Source organism: Setaria italica, chromosome I, assembly GCF_000263155.2.
Source record: "Setaria italica strain Yugu1 chromosome I, Setaria_italica_v2.0, whole genome shotgun sequence".
NCBI lineage: Eukaryota > Viridiplantae > Streptophyta > Magnoliopsida > Poales > Poaceae > Setaria > Setaria italica.
This window is the reverse complement of record NC_028450.1, coordinates 29790464-29807819: the sequence shown is the minus strand read 5'-3', so window position 1 is coordinate 29807819 and position 17356 is coordinate 29790464. Positions and strand designations below refer to the sequence as shown.

At 49.8% G+C, this 17356-nt stretch overlaps 2 protein-coding genes across 3 annotated transcripts in view; both read left to right on the top strand.

The window, feature by feature from the left end:
- The first annotated feature begins 3390 nt into the window (after positions 1–3390).
- On the top strand, positions 3391–6788 carry LOC101774636 (serine/threonine-protein kinase AFC2). The gene is made up of 12 exons (XM_004952922.4): positions 3391–3625; positions 4290–4479; positions 4613–4639; positions 4731–4884; positions 4969–5017; positions 5115–5229; positions 5413–5504; positions 5636–5792; positions 5878–5942; positions 6016–6113; positions 6209–6311; positions 6386–6788. Exons 1-12 carry the CDS (start codon positions 3527–3529, stop codon positions 6533–6535), a joined length of 1299 nt encoding a protein of 432 aa, XP_004952979.1. The 5' UTR covers positions 3391–3526; the 3' UTR covers positions 6536–6788.
- Positions 6789–11257: 4469 nt separating this feature from the next.
- The window catches only part of LOC101773823 (high-affinity nitrate transporter-activating protein 2.1), a 13259-nt gene continuing 7160 nt past the window's right edge, over positions 11258–17356 (top strand). Inside the window, exons 1-2 of one of the 2 annotated variants that reach the window (XM_012843924.3) lie at positions 11258–11516; positions 12552–13015. In XM_012843924.3, the coding sequence (XP_012699378.1) occupies positions 11369–11516; positions 12552–13015 (612 nt within the window). In that variant the 5' untranslated portion in view covers positions 11258–11368. Of the gene's footprint in view, positions 11517–12551; positions 13279–17356 lie in introns of those variants that run through there. The other variant, XM_004952921.4, reaches the window with a different exon arrangement.

Below are 17356 nucleotides of genomic sequence, written 5' to 3'. Positions count from 1 at the left end.
CTCGAGGCCGGAGATGGTGCCGGTGACCAGCTCCAATTCCGCTGCGGCAGCAACCGTGAGGTGGGGCTGCAGGTTGCCGCCACGTCGCGACCACCTCCGCCACGGTGATGTAGACGTCGAGGCATTGCGAGTAGAGAGCGGGGAGGGCGTCGCGGAGCACGCCGACCTCAGCCCAGCAGTCATGCCAGAAGGAGGTCATCTCGTCGTCGCCCACCGAGACCACGGTGATGGCGTGGTACCGGAGAATTAGTGCCTTGATCGCTCCCCAGCAAGGCGTCTCCTCTGCGACGAGCCCGCCGTCATACCAGTATCTCACCCAATTTGCCCAGGTGTTGTTTCGCCGAGCTTGTGCACGTGCTTCAGCAGGAGGCTCTTGTTGAGCGTCTCCAGGTCCTTGAGCCCAAGGCCACCGTCGTCCTTGGACCTGCACGCCAGCTCCCAGGCGACTAGGCACGCGCCACCGCCGCACTTGGGGGCTTCTGACCAGAACAGGCCCCGTCGGGGCGATTGAGGCGTTCCAGCATGGTGAGGGGGAAGGGGAGCGGCTGACATCGCGTAGATGGCTTGGGCCATCAGGACGACTTCAGCGAGCGTGAGCCAGCCGCCCTGGGAGAGAAGGCCCGTGCGCCATCCAAGGATCGCGCGCTCTGCTTTGACCACCAGGGAGTCCAGCTCACCACGGAGAGCTTGGCGGTGGAGAGCGGCAGCCCCAGCCCCCAGGTAGGTTTGAAGGAAGGCCGCCACAGGGTAGCCAAGCATGGCCGCCAGGTCCGAAGCGCGATCGCCGTCGACGTGCAGAGGCACAAAGGTGCTCTTGCGGTAGTTGATGTGGAGCCCCGTCGCCGCCGCGAACGAGTCCAGCACCTGCTTCAGCCGCCGGACCTGGTCTTCCTCTGCCCGGATCAGGATCAAGGTGTCGTCAGCGTACTGGATGACGGGGCACCGGAGGTCATCGACCCGCGGATGCATCAACCCTGCGCCCTGGTGCACCACCAGCCAGTGGAGTAGATTAGCAACGATGAGGAAGAGGTAGGGGCTCAGAGGATCCCCTTGCTGCAGTCCCCGACGGCACTGGATCCAGGGGCTTGGCACGCCGTTCAGGAGGACGGCAGTCTTGCCCGTGGTGAGGAGCGAGCTCACCATCCGCCGCCACTGCTCCCCGAAGCCCCGCACTGCTAGGACCGAATCAAGGCCCCCTCAGTCCATGGAATCGAAGGCTTTCCTGAAGTCCAGTTTGAGGACGAGCGTAGGGGCGTGGCGCTTGCTGCAGCACTGGACAAGCTCCGTTGCGAAGAAGTTGTCGGTGATGCACCGCCCTTTGATGAATCCAGTCTGGAGATCAGACACCAACACCGTGATGTGCCCCTGCAGATACGTGGTCATGATCTTGGCGGCGATCTTGGGGCACAGTTCTGGAGGCTGATCGGGCGGAAGTCAGTTGCCGCTATGACGAACTCTTTCTTCGGGAGCAAGACGACGCAGGCGCGGTTCACCGCATCCATGTCCGCGCTCCCGCCATGGAAGTCCCCGAGGAAGTTCATGACCGCCTCCCTACCATTAGCCAGAACGAGCGGAAGAAGGCCGGCCCAAAGCCATCCGGCCCAGGGCTGCTATCGGTCCGCATGCTCCACAACGCCCCCTTAGCTTCCTCCTCCGTGAACGGCTCATCAAGCCATGCCAGCCCTGGAATGGGAGGAGCACCGCCGCCACGTCGAAGTCGCTTTATCGTGTCTTGCCTAGTCCCTAGGAGCTCGGAGTAGAAGGTATGCAACACACGCTCCTTGCCCTCGTGAGTGTAGACAGGCACACCATCGCTGTGGAGGACGGCGATACGATTGCGCCGGAGTTGGGCGGAGGCAGAGGCATGGAAGAACCTGGTGTTCTCGTCTCCGAGCTTACACACCTTGAACGTGTAGCGCTGCTTCCAGTAGACGGCGAGGGCTTGATTTGCAGCAGAGAGCTTCACCTCGACCAGGTTGCGGAGCAAGCGCTCGCCGGCGGTGCTCTTCCAGGAGATCCAGAAGGGCGAGCACAATGCGGCAGTTGGAGATCACCGGGCGGGCCGCCTGCGCTCCCTGGCCCATTTCTTCCTCTCAGCCTGTACCTATTTCAGCGAGCGGACCAGGCGCTGTACAGGCCGGCATCTTGGTTCTACGGCCTGGCCCAGACATCCGCGACCAAGTTGCGATATTGGGCCGCGAAGGCCTAGGTCTTCTCATAGGGGAAGACAGAAGATGCCGGCACTTGGGAAGATGCCGCCACGACGATGGGGACATGGTCCGACACCAGCCGGGGCAGGGAGCTGAGGATGGAGTTAAAAGGAGGGAGCTCCAGGCGGCGTTGATAAAGGCCCTATCCAGACGCACCAGAGTGGGCACCTCGCGGCGATTGCTCCAGGTGAACTGCCGGTCGGAGAGGGGCAGTTTCTGAAGCTGTGCGGTGTCCACGGCGGCATTGAAGCTTTGAGCCGCCGCCGCATCGAAGTTGTCGTTGTTGCGGTCGGAGGGGTCGCGCGTGAGTTTGAAGTCGCCGAAAACCAACCATGGGACCGCGGCGAGGTCCCTGCCATGCGGGTCATCTCACCGAGGAAGGCGGGGCGGAGGTGAAATCAAATGAGGATCGCTCGGAACTATGATAAAGCACGGCAAAAAAAAAAAGCACAAAAAAATTTCTTATGGAGAGGCAACGAGAATTCCTCTGCTCGGCCTTGGTAATCCGGTTCTATCCCACGTTGGGATTAGGACTGGGGAAAGTCAGATTGATGCGGAATATTCCTTTTCGATAAGCATCAGATGCCAACTAACCCAACCAGGGTGTACCACCGGAACCCAGGGTCGGTGGACCACCACGATATCTGGCCCACACGACAGCCCCACGAGCTCATCGGCGTAGGCCATCGCTACACCTAAACAAGAACCCGTCGACCTGGCTCGAGGTTCCCACGGACTGCCCACTGGCTGGCGCCCTGGTTTTCGCCTTCGGGGGGTTTGGTCTACCAGACGGAAAATAAAGAGAGAAAAGAATATCCAAATTAGCAGTGGTGCTCGACAATGCGTAATACCACTGACAGGTGGACCACGGAAAAAGTTTAGCCCCACATGCCATCGACATTTTGGGTGCAGGAAACAGGTGCGCGGAACAATTTGGGTAAAGCAGGCACAACGAGCGGCCCACGGCCCGCGAGGGACGCGGCGACCGCCCTCACCGATACGCTTTCCAGCGCCTGCCCCTAAACTTCCACTGACATGTGGGCCAAAGAGCTTCGAGCGGGCCCTAAGGCCAAACAGCGTCAGCGACATAGCCTGTCATCGCGTGTACACGAGCGCGCGGTGTCCGATTCTTTCTCACCTCCACCACCCAATCCTTTGTTGCCCCGCCATAAAGACCGGGGGCGCTAGGGTTAGCGCGTCGGAATCAGTCGCAATTGCGTTGCGTGTTCCTCGCCCGCACGCCAACCGCCGCCGCCTCCGGCTAGCCGCCGACTCGAGGGTTCGTTCGTTCCGGGAGAGACTAGATCCGTCCTGCCATGGAGTGCATCGCCGAGATGCCGCGCGCGCCTCTGGACCGCCGCCCGCGCAAGCGGCAGCGTCTGGGGTGGGACGTCGGCCCCGCCGAGATGCATCAGGTATGCACCTCCGATCCGACCCGGCGCTTCGGTTAGCCTTTTCCCCCTCACGGATCTATCGACTAGCGGCGGCGGCCGTAGTTCCTTTTGCTCGCTGGGGACGTCGATTCTGCATGCGATGCGCGGTTGTTGGTGCTGTTCTTCTAGGGTTAGGTTGCGGATCTAAATAGCAGAATTCCTCGTCGTCGTCGTCGGATCTATTTGCTGTGGCGTCGATCTATCATGTTCCGCGCAGATGCTCGCTGTTCTTTATGTTAGTTATGCGGTTGATTTGTTTGGTGCGTGATGTGTGGCTTGTACGGTTACCATCGCTCTTTTTGGTTAAATATAATTATATTATGGTTAATCAGTACAATAGGCTTTCAGTTTATCTGTCTGTTTTGTAGTCAATAATCTGCTGGTCCAATTTTGTGAATAGATAGATGTTAAATTAGGAATTATAGGTGAATTATGTGCTCAGGGTCAAGTGGGTTCGTTGTGTCCTCCATAGGTGAATTAAGCATATGATTGAAGGCTGCTTAGAAAGTGTTTATGATTTATCCAATGTCATGAGACACCTAGCACAGTTTCTAAATTTTTATAGAGACTGGCCGAAGGACTTCATAGTGATTTGGTTGCTTGACGTGCTCAGTTAGATGGATAATTTATTGCTTCCTGTATGCAGGTTCAGCTTGGACTTTGTGGCCAAGAAGTTGTGAATGCCATAAGTGCAGTGGCGTTGGGTCTCTCTTCGGGTGGTATTGTTTCCTCTCAGCTTAACCAAGGGCAGCCTCGTGATGGTTCCCCTCCACTGAGAGAAGATGATAAGGATGGGCATTATGTTTTTGCTGTTGGAGATAATCTCACACCTCGTTGTAATTACCTGACCTAACCCTGCCTTTTGTTTTGCAATTGGCTAGTTTGCTTTATCACCATGGTGTAATGTCCTGTTGCCCTTACAAACTTGTATCCATGGTTTGTTCTTATGGATTATTTTTGTGTCTGCAGATAAGATCAATGCGAAAATGGGCGAAGGTCAGTTTGGATGGATGCATCTTCTGAAACCATTGATACATAACTCCTGGGAGTTATGCCCATAACTGAACGTGTCTCTGGAATACATCAGGTACTTTTGGTCAGGTGCTGGAGTGTTGGGATAGGGAAAGGAAAGAAATGGTGGCTATCAAGATCATCAGGGGCATTAAGAAGTACAGGGATGCTGCAATGATAGAAATTGGCATGCTCGAGCAGCTTGGTAAATACGATGAAAGTAGATCCAGGTTAGTCTCTGGTTCAGTTAGCACTCTTCCGTGCGCTTTACATTCATAAGATTGCTTGTATATATAAGCTGGTCTATTTTGCAGTTGTGTTCAAATTCGGAACTGGTTTGACTATCGTAACCATATCTGTATTGTAAGTACTTTGTTAGATTATGGTAATTATGAACTGACCCAAAGAGATACCCCCTATGGTGCTTAAACGTTGGTGAATTTGGATTAATGGTGAGCAGGTCTTTGAGAGGCTTGGACCAAGCTTATATGATTTTCTGCGGAAAAACAATTACCGCTCATTCCCAATTGCCCTAGTTCGGGAGGTTGCCAAACAACTGTTGGAATGCATAGCATGTGTGTGCACAGTTCTTTCTATTATCCCTCCTGCACTACCTATTAGTCTTGCACATTATCTTTGCATTGCAGACTGTCATTAATCCATGACTTCTGCTTATTCTTTCTTTCATGGTTCGTTCCGAAATATCTAACATCTATGGGATGTTTATGTATTTACCCTCTCTCTGTAATGTGTTGCAGTTATGCATGAATTGCGCCTCATACACACTGATTTAAAGCCTGAGAACATTCTTCTTGTTTCTCCGGAGTACATTAAAGTGCCTGATTACAAAGTATACTTTGTTCTTTTACTTAATTGATCTAGCCATGCTTTACCTTTTGCTGTGCCTTGTTATTTCTGGTGTACTGGCTAAGTTTGACAGTAATATATTGTACTGATTGTGTTTTTTCCGGCAATTGCTAGGTTTCATCCCGATCCCCAAAGGAGGGATCCTATTACAAACGGCTGCCCAAGTCTAGTGCAATCAAGGTGATTGATTTTGGTAGCACTACCTATGACCAACAGGATCAGAGTTATGTGGTATCCACTAGGCATTACCGGGCTCCAGAAGTTATACTGGGTATCTATCTTGTCTAGTGAAAAGCTTATCCTAGTTGAGCCCTTTTTTGGTTACCTTTTTACGATTGCGTGGATCTTCTGTTCAGGACTTGGATGGAGTTACCCATGTGATATCTGGAGTGTTGGTTGTATTCTTGTTGAGCTTTGCACGGTATGTTATTGGGCCTTGTTTGATTAGCCATGTACCACAAGTACAGGGGATTTGAGTTACCAAGGTTCTGCAGGGAGAGGCACTATTCCAGACTCATGAAAACTTGGAACATCTGGCTATGATGGAGAGGGTGTTTGGACCTTTGCCATACCATATGCTTAAGAGGGCAGAGTATGTTCATGTCTATGATCCATATCAATATAGTCTTGAGCTTCAGTGTTGTGAGGTCTGGTCAATGTTGTGTGCTCATTAATCCTTGCATGTAGTCGCCAATCTGAGAAATACATCAGAAAAGGACGTCTGAATTGGCCGGAGGGTTGCACTTCACGGGAGAGCATGAAAGCTGTGATGAAACTGCCCAGGCTCCAGGTAAGTGTTGATTCAGTTGCTGAAATGCCCACTTTATCTAGTGGATCTTAACTCAAAATTTCGCACATGAGCAGAATCTGGTGATGCAAAATGTGGATCAGTCTGCCGGTGATTTGATTGACCTTTTGCAAGGGCTGCTGAAGTATGATCCAGCAGACCGACATACAGCACAGGAAGCACTGAGTCATCCCTTCTTCACAGAAGGATTTGAGCGAAGAAGATGATATTCCTTTCAACAACATCCCTGTTTGACTAACATTTGGCTTCGTATTTAGCTGACAGTTGGTCTTTTCTTTTTGTAACATAGAGCATCTGTATATGTAGATCAGTCTGTACGTAGTTGAAATGAAGTTGTCTCAATCGTTGTTTGAAACAGTGTCAACTGATGAAGTTGTATCATAAGGGATGTCAAATGGATCCAGTTGACCCCCAAATCCTGATGTAGTTTGATTTTTGGTTGTCTTTGGTCGAAAGTTTTGTTTGTGCAAAATATGAGTAGATGGTATTGTACAATTTACGTAAAAGTTATCGCGCACAGAACAGTAGGTCTGAGGAAATGGACTGGCTCAATTCCAGCGTTGGCCACCGATTCTTGAACTCGGCTCCAACGCTCACACGGTCACACCACGAACTCCCGTAGAAGCACAACGCAGATGGTGGCGGCGGCGGGCAAGTTCAGGCAGACAAGACAAACAAGCAAGTTTGCTGTACCCAACTTCCAATCATCCAGTCAGGTGGTGCGTAGGAGTTTTATCCTTAAAAAAATAGGGAGCAATAGCAGGCTAGCAACATTATCGCCAACATATTTTGCATTAGCTTCTGCAGCCCCTATCTATATCCCGCCCGGGGATGCAGATATCCATTTCCCGCGTACACGACTCATCCGATCCTGGCCGTAACATCTACAACGTGCCTATAAGAACACGCGATGCGACGACCAACGAACACACCTCAGCCAGCAACAACTCCATTAGAAGAAGCACGACGCGGCAGCTCGCGCGCGTTTCACAAAAGCAGCCACCTGATCGACCGCACCGTCCGTCCGTCCGTCTCCGACCGAAGCAGCGATGGCGCCGGCATCGGCCTCCGCCAAGCCGGCCGTGGCTGCCTGCCTCCTCACCATCCTGGCCTTCGCCGCCGCCGTCTCATCAGGTGAAGAATTTTAAGCTACGACCGTCGACAACAAATTGTGTGGCCTCTGACTGTTTTGATAACACGCGCGCGCTACAGCGGCGGCGGTGAACACGTGCTCCGGCAAAATAAGGTGCGTGCAGTGGGGCGTGCATTCCAAGGCGTGCCCGGGAGAAGGCGGCCGCGGCGTGGTCTGCTGCTGCTGCCCCATTTGGTACGGCGACAGTTGCTGCCCCTTGCGTTTTTGTACTGCACTTGCACCGTCACCACTCACCAGCCGCCGCTTCGGCCCTGAGTAGTGCTACTACTAGTTGAGCAATAGGGCGCGGTTGCCCGGTTATCATGCATGCTCATGAAATAAAACGGATATTATGGGTTATGAAGACATCAGTGTATTTGTGAGTAAGATATGGGATGTTCTATTTGCTCATCCTGCTCCTCAGCTGGCTGTACCACACTCTTCGTACGTTGTGATCAGGAGTCACGAGGCCAAAAGAGAAGCGGGCACCTAAAGTTACTTAGCCCCCTGAAGATCAACTCTTCTTAGAGCATACAAAGCAAACACGTACTCTACTCAATACACATTGTACTGACACCATCCGTGGGCGTTTTCCTATGTTCATTATTGTAGAGGAGTGTTTTCTGTGCACCATGCCGGAAACGATTTGTAGAGCTGGTCAAAATCGATTTATAGGGTCGGACTGGTCGGTATTTGCAACCGGCTCTATGCAGTGGTGCTACAAATAAGCTACTAGGGACTCTCTTCACGATCCAGACGCACGCAACACATCCGACCATACAAAAATATTTCTAAACATTGTCCAAAAAGTACGGTAGCAACAGCCCGTGGCTTCTCTGCTGGCGCTGCATGCAGCGCCAAGCACTCAACGGACCGTGAGTGGCACCTGTATTCGCATCGTCGGCGTGGCCGCACGACCTCACCGTGGACGGTACGGTGCCGCATGCCATGTCCGTGGCTACCTTCACCCTTCGTCGCCCATCTAGGGCTGACCCTTCCGTGGCCACGCCCACGCTGCCTGCTGGGGCTCCTTCCAGGGCCTCACTCGTGGCCGTGCCGCATGTCGGGCCACTGCCGGGCTGGGCTCGTGGCCGCACCCAGTCTCTAAACCTTTACGGACCTAAGAATTCATTAACATCAAGATCTGGCGATCCAATCTTGTGAAGACGTTCATAGAGATGATAGAAGTGTATCTCAATATGTTTATTATATGTGTGTAGGATCTTCGTTTGTTGTCATGTGCCCATGTCTCTCGTATGAAAAATGTAATTATTGGAGATATAATCCGATGCAATTATTTTGTTTGGCTAGCAAGATAATCTATCTATTCCTTCTTTTTTTCTTCCTTAAAACTAAGAAACCTATCCAGTGGTACGTTGGCTTCGGGTGTTGGGAACACACGGAAGCATTACGTTTTGCAGGCTCTCTATCAACCTGTATCTGCACCGGCCGGTGCTGATATCTTGCTGTCTTGCAGCCTGTACCTCCATCCATGTATGCCTGCACCGGCCGGGCCGGGTGCAGACTCTCTTTGTCATGTATCCTGGTCATCGATTCTAAGGATGTGCCACCGATCCGGGATAAAGTTTTGCGCGGTGGTGTATGTTGTCCCTATACACTGCATTAATAAACTAAGATATATGGTGAATTCTCCCATTCTCAAAATTGATAAAGTTACTTCTGATAAAGAAGAAGGTTTCGTACATGATGCATGCTGGAAAGGCTACCCTTTCACAACAAAGCATTTGTTCGGCCGCTCAAAATTGGTCAATGTACTTGTCAGAAGTACGTACTTGTGGACACGGGTGAAAGACCAAGCACATAATGAAGTTCTCTAAGTCAGAATTCTCTTTTGCTAGAAATGAGGGAGCGAGAGGCTTAAGGTTGGAGTACCATTTTTTTTTTCACCAAATATCCCCGACATGGAGCAGAGAGGCCTGGAAAGGAGCCGAAAAGACAAGCAGAGGAGAGCCAGCAGGACCCAGGAGGGGGGTTACTTTGTGCAAACTGTTGAAACTAGAATCGTGTGAATGTAAATGAACAGAGAAGATTGAAGAATGAATCTGTGATTTTGACCTTGTTTGGATACCAGGGGCTAAAGCTTTAGCTCCTATCACATCGGATGTTTGATACTAATTAACAGTATTAAATAAAAGCTAATTATAAAACTAATTGCACAGACGGAGGCTAATTCGCAAGACGAATCTATTAAGCCTAATTAGTCCATGATATGATAATGTGGTGCTACAGTAACCATTTGCTAATGATGGATTAATTAGGCTTAATAGATTCATCTCGCGAATTAGCCCAACGCTTCTGCAATTAGTTTTATAATTAGTTCATGTTTAGTCATTCTAAGGTGACAAGTGCTAAATTTTAGCACGATGATCAAACATGCCTTTCATTGGTTGATTGAACGAAGAGTGCGACTACATATTTATACACGAGAAAGAGACATGGACATGAGGACACACCCCTCCGACGCCCCATCATTTAGTAACCGCTAATGGCATGGTTAATTGCTAGTTGATCACTAATTAATCCTATTCTAACACAAACAAGCCACGTCAAAGGTGACCTGCCGACTACCAGAAAAATGCTAATATCCCAGCTAAGTCCAACAGCAATGCAGGTACTCGGAATTAACAACGCATAAACAGCCCATCATTCCTTCAATAATTCCCGTGCCCTCCTGTTCACACTCATCGTTAGCCTAGCTTTATTACTACTATATACATACAACTCTGATCTGACCAATTGTGGATCGCTCAGCCGAGCCTCCTATCACTCTCATGACATCTGCCGGCCCGTTGATAAGCCGTGTGCCTTCTCGCCAATTCTTATTGCGCAGTGATACATAGACAGATAGAGGCGAGGCAAGTCAAACAGACGCCGCACCTCGTAACCCTTAATCTAAGCTAAGAGCCACATGGCCTCCCATGCTCCCCTGTACCCCTCCTGTGTTTCAGTAGTTGGCAAAGGGGTTTTTGGTTTGCCATGTCAATGTGCCGGCATGCCGCCGTTATCTGCCACGCAACAACCGCCCTGGGGAGATGGCCGTGCGGGCGGGCGCGTGGGAACGGCGCATTTCGCGCTGCTGGATGTGATCTCTCTCTCGGCTGCTCGGCGCCGCGACGCGATGAGGCCGGGGAAGCGAACTTCCTGGCGTGCACCAACAATTGGGGTCGCGCAGGGGGCGGAGGACGGACGGAGGCGATCGTTCGTTCGCTCGCGTCCGGGGGCTCCCGGGGCGACGCATCCCAAGCGGCCGGGGAGTCGGCCGGGGGCCTCTGCAAGCAATTAAATAAACCGGGCTCCGACCCTCGGGATTAGATTACTAGCTGCTGCTGCTCTGGCCCTGCGCCCTCCTCGAGATCTGACTTTTGATCAGAAGCGTGCTCAGCTTGGCGACCAAATCAGTCCTAGCCCTTGTTTACTTTGCGAATTTGGGAGGTGCCAAATTACTGTAGCAACACTGTAGCGTTTCGTTTGTATTTGTGAATTATTGTCAAAATATTGACTAATTAGGCTCAAAAGATTCGTCTCGCAAAGTACAATAAAACTGTGCAATTAGTTTTTGATTTTGTCTACATTTAGTACTCCATGCATGTACCGCAAGTTTGATGTGATGGGGAATCTTCTTTTTGCATAGTGCCAAAGTTGGGAGTTTTGTAGGAAGTGAACAAGGGCCTAGCTACTGCTCCCCGCCAACCCGTAGGGCCGCGAGGTCGCAAGGTCAACTATTGGACACCCCGCTCGTACGCGTACGCCGTCCACGCGCCTATATAACCTCAACACCGTCCGTACTCGCCCTCCAACCCAACCCCGCAGCCCGAGCTCAGATCCCTTGCCTTCCTCTCCCAAACCACCAGCAACAGCCGCTCCGGAGGCGAAGAGAGCAGCGACGATGGCTCGGCAAGGTGGCGTCGTGTCGTTCTCGCTGCTGCTGGTGCTGCTTCTCGGCGCCTACCTGCCGGCGCCGGCCGCCGCGGGGGTGCACCTCTCCACGCTGCCCAAGGCGCTCGACGTCACCGCCTCCCCCAAGCCCGGCCAAGGTGCGTTTCTGCTAAGCTAGCTATATCATCTGCGTCGCACCCTCTCCGGTCTGCGCTACTGCATCGGTCGCAAAGTGTTTCCAAGTTCCTGCTCCGTTTGACCTGCCGGCTGATACTGATAGCCAGCTAGCTGTTTAATTGGCTCTGCCGCTAATTAATTCCTGGCTTCCAATGTGCAGTGCCTAATTAATTTAATCATGTTAGTACTTTTAGTGGTCTTTGTAGCAAAGTCATAGTCTTAATTAGCAGCAAGTGCCATAAAGAAGGGTGAGATAATGAAACGATCTCTCAGGTTTTTCCAAAAAAATTCAATGATCTCCCAGTACTCCTATAGGCTATAGTCCTATACATATATTTTAGTTTTCCCTATGGATATATTTTGAAGACAAACTCAAATGACATGAGAGCACAAATTGGAGAATATGTTCCAGGTGCTCGTCTCTCTCTTTGTTGCTGATCGAGACAGCTGAACTATGCTCTTTTGTCACTCACAATGCGGCTCAAAAAGAAACAACAGCAAGAGAGAAACATTTTATTACAAGCTATATAGGCCGGCCAATAGTAAAAGCCTTTTGGGCAATAATTGAGACACTTTTAACCGATTATTTAATTTCTCAAAAGTTAAAAGGGTAAACTCTCCTCTTTTGACAGTTTAATTTACGGAGTCCGTCCTTTGTGAGAAATTCTAGGGCCATCCTAATGTACTGCCTCCAGTCAAAAATACTTCATGTTTGATATAGAAAAAAAGAACAGAACACTTGACTTTCTAGATGAGCAGCAGTAGTACTCCATCCATCTCATAGAAAGTGTACTCCTGACATTTGAAAAAATCCCAAGAAAGAGTATAATTCTAGAAATTGAACTGCACCTACCGTCTAAGCTGCTTTTCTGGTCTAAAACGCCATATTTTGGTGACTGGAGGGAGTTTTCTCCAAATAATTAGCATTTCACTTTGCATTGTGTCGATATTTCAAATTTTTTATACTTTGCAGTTTCTGTCATATTAACAACGAAATCCTCCATGTCCTTGCGCAGTCCTGCACGCCGGCGTGGACACGGTGACGGTGACCTGGTCCCTGAACACCACCGAACCCGCCGGCGCCGACGCCGCGTTCAAGAACGTGAAGGTGAACCTGTGCTACGCGCCGGTGAGCCAGAAGGACCGCGGGTGGCGCAAGTCCGAAGACGACCTGAGCAAGGACAAGGCGTGCCAGTTCAAGCTCACCCAGCAGGCCTACGCCGCCGGCGCCCGGCGCAGCTTCGACTACGCCGTCGCCAAAGACATCCCCTCGGGCACCTACTACGTGCGCGCGTACGCGCTCGACGCGTCCGGCACGCAGGTGGCCTACGGCCAGACGGGCCCCGAAGCCGCCTTCGTCGTCGCCGGCATCACGGGCATCCACGCCTCCATCAAGGTCGCCGCCGGCGTGTTCTCCGCCTTCTCCGTCGTCGCGCTCGCCTTCTTCTTCGTCATCGAGAACCGCAAGAAGAACAAGTAGGGGCCAGGTGGCCGTTGCAATGCTTGTTACCCCGCGTAGAGTTCTTTCCGGCTGGTCTTGGTTAGCTTGTTCTGTGTAACAGAGAAGGCACGGTGAAACCTACTCTAAAATTGCAGGTGTAATTGTCAGCGCTGACGCAGAATCCATGAAAGGAATATCCCATCGCACAACGTACCCTAGCTGAGAATCTGAGATGATCTGTTTGCTTCTCCATAGTTCACAACAACCGCACCTGCAACAAATTAAATGATAAGATTTTTATAGGCTGACTGGTGGCTTTGATCTACAAAATCGACATGTCTTTTTTTTTACGGAACAAGAAATTTATTAAAGTTTAGGTAACGTCATTACAAACGAGTGTCCGCGAGAAATCAGTAAAAGAAAAAAAAGGCACATCCTTAGCTCAAACTAATTGCCAGATGAGTCAATTCATGTGCCATTACTTTGCTCCCTGCTGATCTTCTTGACCTCGAGATGTTGTAGCTGATGTAGTGACGCCTTTTCTCTAGGGCCTCCTGAATCAGCGACCACACCAAGGATATGTACAATGATGTCACATGGAGCTTGCTCATTGTCAGATTTAGTAGCCTAACAGTTTACCAAGAGGTTACCTAAGTGGTTGATTTGTAGGTAGGGAGAATTACGAGAACAAGAACTTGAAGGTAATCACGATAACACAAATGTTTAGACAGGTTCGGGACTCCGGGGAGTAATACCCTACGTCTTGTATGCTGGTGGTTTGTATTGCTTTGTGCTGGTGCGTGGAATAGTTGGGATTGGGGTTGGATTGCCCTCAGGAGGCGCCCTTGGCCGCCTTATATAGGCTGATGACATAGGGTTACAAGTCAGTTTGAATCTAATCTACTCGTTTGTTACATGGAAAGCAATCTAAGTCGGATTACAACAAGTATCCCGCAATATCCGAGCTGATTTGAATTGCCCGACTTTCTTTACTTGTGCTCCAAGTACCTTCACGTCCTTGGACCGCACGTTCTGGTCGGACGGACCCACTTGCCAGAGCCGGCCAGTATCCTGGTCAGTGAGGACCCATAGCGTACCCATATGCCTCACTCACCACTGTTGCACAATCTGTTTCAAGAATCATGGGTATATCCGGCTAGGGTCAGGCCAGACAAATACCATCACGTGTCATTAGTTGGTTATAAAAGAGCCTCAATTTTAATTCTCAATAACTAGAAATGCCAACTATTTAGGGTCAGTTTGGCAGGGCTCCGGCTCCGGCTCCGTGCGCTTACCGAAGCACGGAGGAGCCGGAGCCGCACCAAACGGCATTGACCGCGGAGCCATTTTTTGGCACATTTGGGAGGAGCCGAAGCCGTTTTAGGCCTGCATGGAGGAGCCCAAAAAAGTGGCTCCGCGGCTCCGGCTCCGGCTCCGCACGAGGAGCCCCTCGCGAGGAGCCCTGCCAAACTCGCCCTTAGGTTAATAATGCCATCTTAACATATGACTCCAAACTACATCTTCCTTTGTTGAAAATAGGTTGCATTTTTGTAATATGCTAGAATATTTGGAGTATGTGTTACACTTGAGAGAGGAGTAATTTGGACTTTTTCCTATATTTTAGGTAGGATAGTTATTAGAGAAATAGAGTTGAGATATTCTAGGAAGAATCTAGGAGGGTCAGTTTATTGCTAGGTTTTTTTGATCTTGATCCTATTTTGAAGTGTAATTGTATTTTCACCATCATTTTTTTAGCTTTGTGATTTTACCCTCAATTATTTACAAGTTAATGTGATTTTTCCCTTAGTCTTTGCGTATTTTTCCTTATTTTGATGTTGAGTAGGGACAAAATAGCATTGACCCGTGAATAGTTAAGGGTAAAGTCACAAAATTTAAAAATAAGGGTAAAATCACAATTACACTTCAAAATATGGGTAAGAGCATAAATAACCAAGGTTAAAAGCAACACGAACATTTGAAGCTACAAAGTAAACCCTAAGGTATGTATCTACACTGACATAAGGAAATCACAAATTGTATATAGCTGACCAATTGACAAGAAATTAAAATATATACAACATTTATGGAAAAATAATTATTATACCTTCAGTAGGACTTGATCTTGGATAGCTAATCTTTTCGCAAATAGGTGATATTGAACTCATGTAGACAAATATATTTGTTTCTAATATGTGTTTGGCACCACTAAAGCACCACATATTATTTTGATAGAAAAGATCGGCGGTACAATTCATGCACGTTTACATCAAGATTTTAGCATAATTTTTACAACACCACCGTAATAAATCTCATAGACACTACAACTCGTAGACACAACAAAAAAATAGTAGCAAAAAATTGTATAGTAATTCACATAAAATTGATATCATATGCATTATTGATATAATGTATCAAATTTTTACATTTAAAAAATAATTGGCGTATTTAATTAGTTTGTAGATAATAAGTTGCTAAATAGAAATGGCAATGATCCTATTGGCTATTTGTGTGTTTTCGCGTGAGAAATACTCAAAATTTATCTGCATACGGCTTAATAGGGTGCGGTGTACCAGTATACAATAGTATACAAATAGATAAATAAAACACAAAGAAACACAATAAAATGGGAAAGTTTCTTTCTTTATTCATTTCTTGAGAAATTTACACGTCTCCTCTTTTTACATATATTTCTGCATAGCGCCTCAAGGTACAGACGATTGCATAGTTCCCGAATCATAGAGCCTAGCAAAAACTCTAATTAATTATATCCATAGGTTGAGGCTATAGAACGCCTCCGATTATGCTGCGTCAAATGATCATTGTGATCAAGCATCTTGTCCTGTACTCCATATAGATGAATGATGTATATAAAAAAGTAAAGGGAGAAATGTCAAGCGACTTGATGCCATATTTCGTTACGCATGGAATTTTAACTAAGTGCTCTTGGTATGTAAATGCGTTCGGCCTCGTCGGTCACGAATGTGATTTGTCCAGCCTCGTCGGTAAGGACATACTGGAATCTTCCGGCCTCATCGGTCTCGGAAGGATGATAATTGGAAACTAACAAATCTGAGATTTTTAACTAAACCTGGGCGTCACAAAATTTGGCTTTCATCTGTAGTCAGGCTATCAATGTATACTTTATTTCCTTCCCTTTTCTTTGTAGACCTGCGCATAAACATGCAATATGGAGGGGACTTGTAAAGGCAATCTTTCAAACATGCCTCTAATCAAGAACACTAGCGGAGCTTAGTGATGGCCAACAGGGCAATGCCCCCCTCCCTTCAAATTTTGCAATTTCTTGATGAAGTTAGTAGATACAAGGTATAATTGCTAGCTAAGCTTAAAATTGGTCCCCTCTCCCTGCTGTTATTCACCCTCCAATTTATATTGCCCCCCTCTCAACTTTGCTTCAAGCTCCGCCATTGATCGAGAACAAGCCTCTTCCCCTTCTTTATCCATAGAATCGCAAAGCGATCTCACATAACGATTTTGCAATTCACTTTGCAAGGCTGCGAGTCGGAACAACATTGCAGACCTGTTCACACTACCGTCGCCAATGGAGTAAGATCTTGAACCTTTTGCACCTGCAAAATATATAACGTTGCCATCTCAATGGCATACCAATCTGTGGATCTGTTTTGTATGTACACGCACTACGGGAGACAGTGAAATTGCCGAGTGCTAGGGGCACTCGGCGAAGGGCAAAAAACCCTCGGCGAACCGTTTGCCGAGTGTAACACTCGGCAAACGGCACACGGCAATTTTTCAGTCAGCAAACACTGAGTTGCCGAGTGTTTTGCGTCGGGCACTCGGCAAAGTCTCTGCCGAGTGCCGAGAAAACACTCGGCAACAAATTTTTGAAAAAAAAAAACATCCTCCGCCGCCACCACCGCCAGCTCCGCCACCGCCAGCTGCGCCGCCGCCACCACATCCTGCTCCGCCGCCGCCACCACCGCCAGCTGCGCCGCCGCCACCACCGCCAGCTCCGCCGCCACCACCACATCCTGCTCCGCCGCCGCCACCACCGCCAGCTCCGCCGCCACCACCACCGCCAGCTCCGCCGCCACCACCACCGCCAGCTCCGCCGCCGCCACCACATCCTGCTCCGCCGCCGCCACCACATCCTGAACCGTTTGCGAGAGAGGGGAAGAGCGGAGGAGTGGAGGGAGTTACCTGGAGAGGGAGGCGAGGGATCCGGCGCCACCACCACGAAGTCCGCGCTCACCGGATCCGGGGAGGAGGGGCTGTGCGGTGGCCGGATCCGGAGAAGATGGGCGGGGCGGTGGCCGGAGAAAGGGAGAGGAGGGGCCGGGGCGGCGGCTGGAGAGGGAGGAGGGGCCGGGCGTCGGGTGGGGGGCGGCGGGCGGCCGGGCGGCC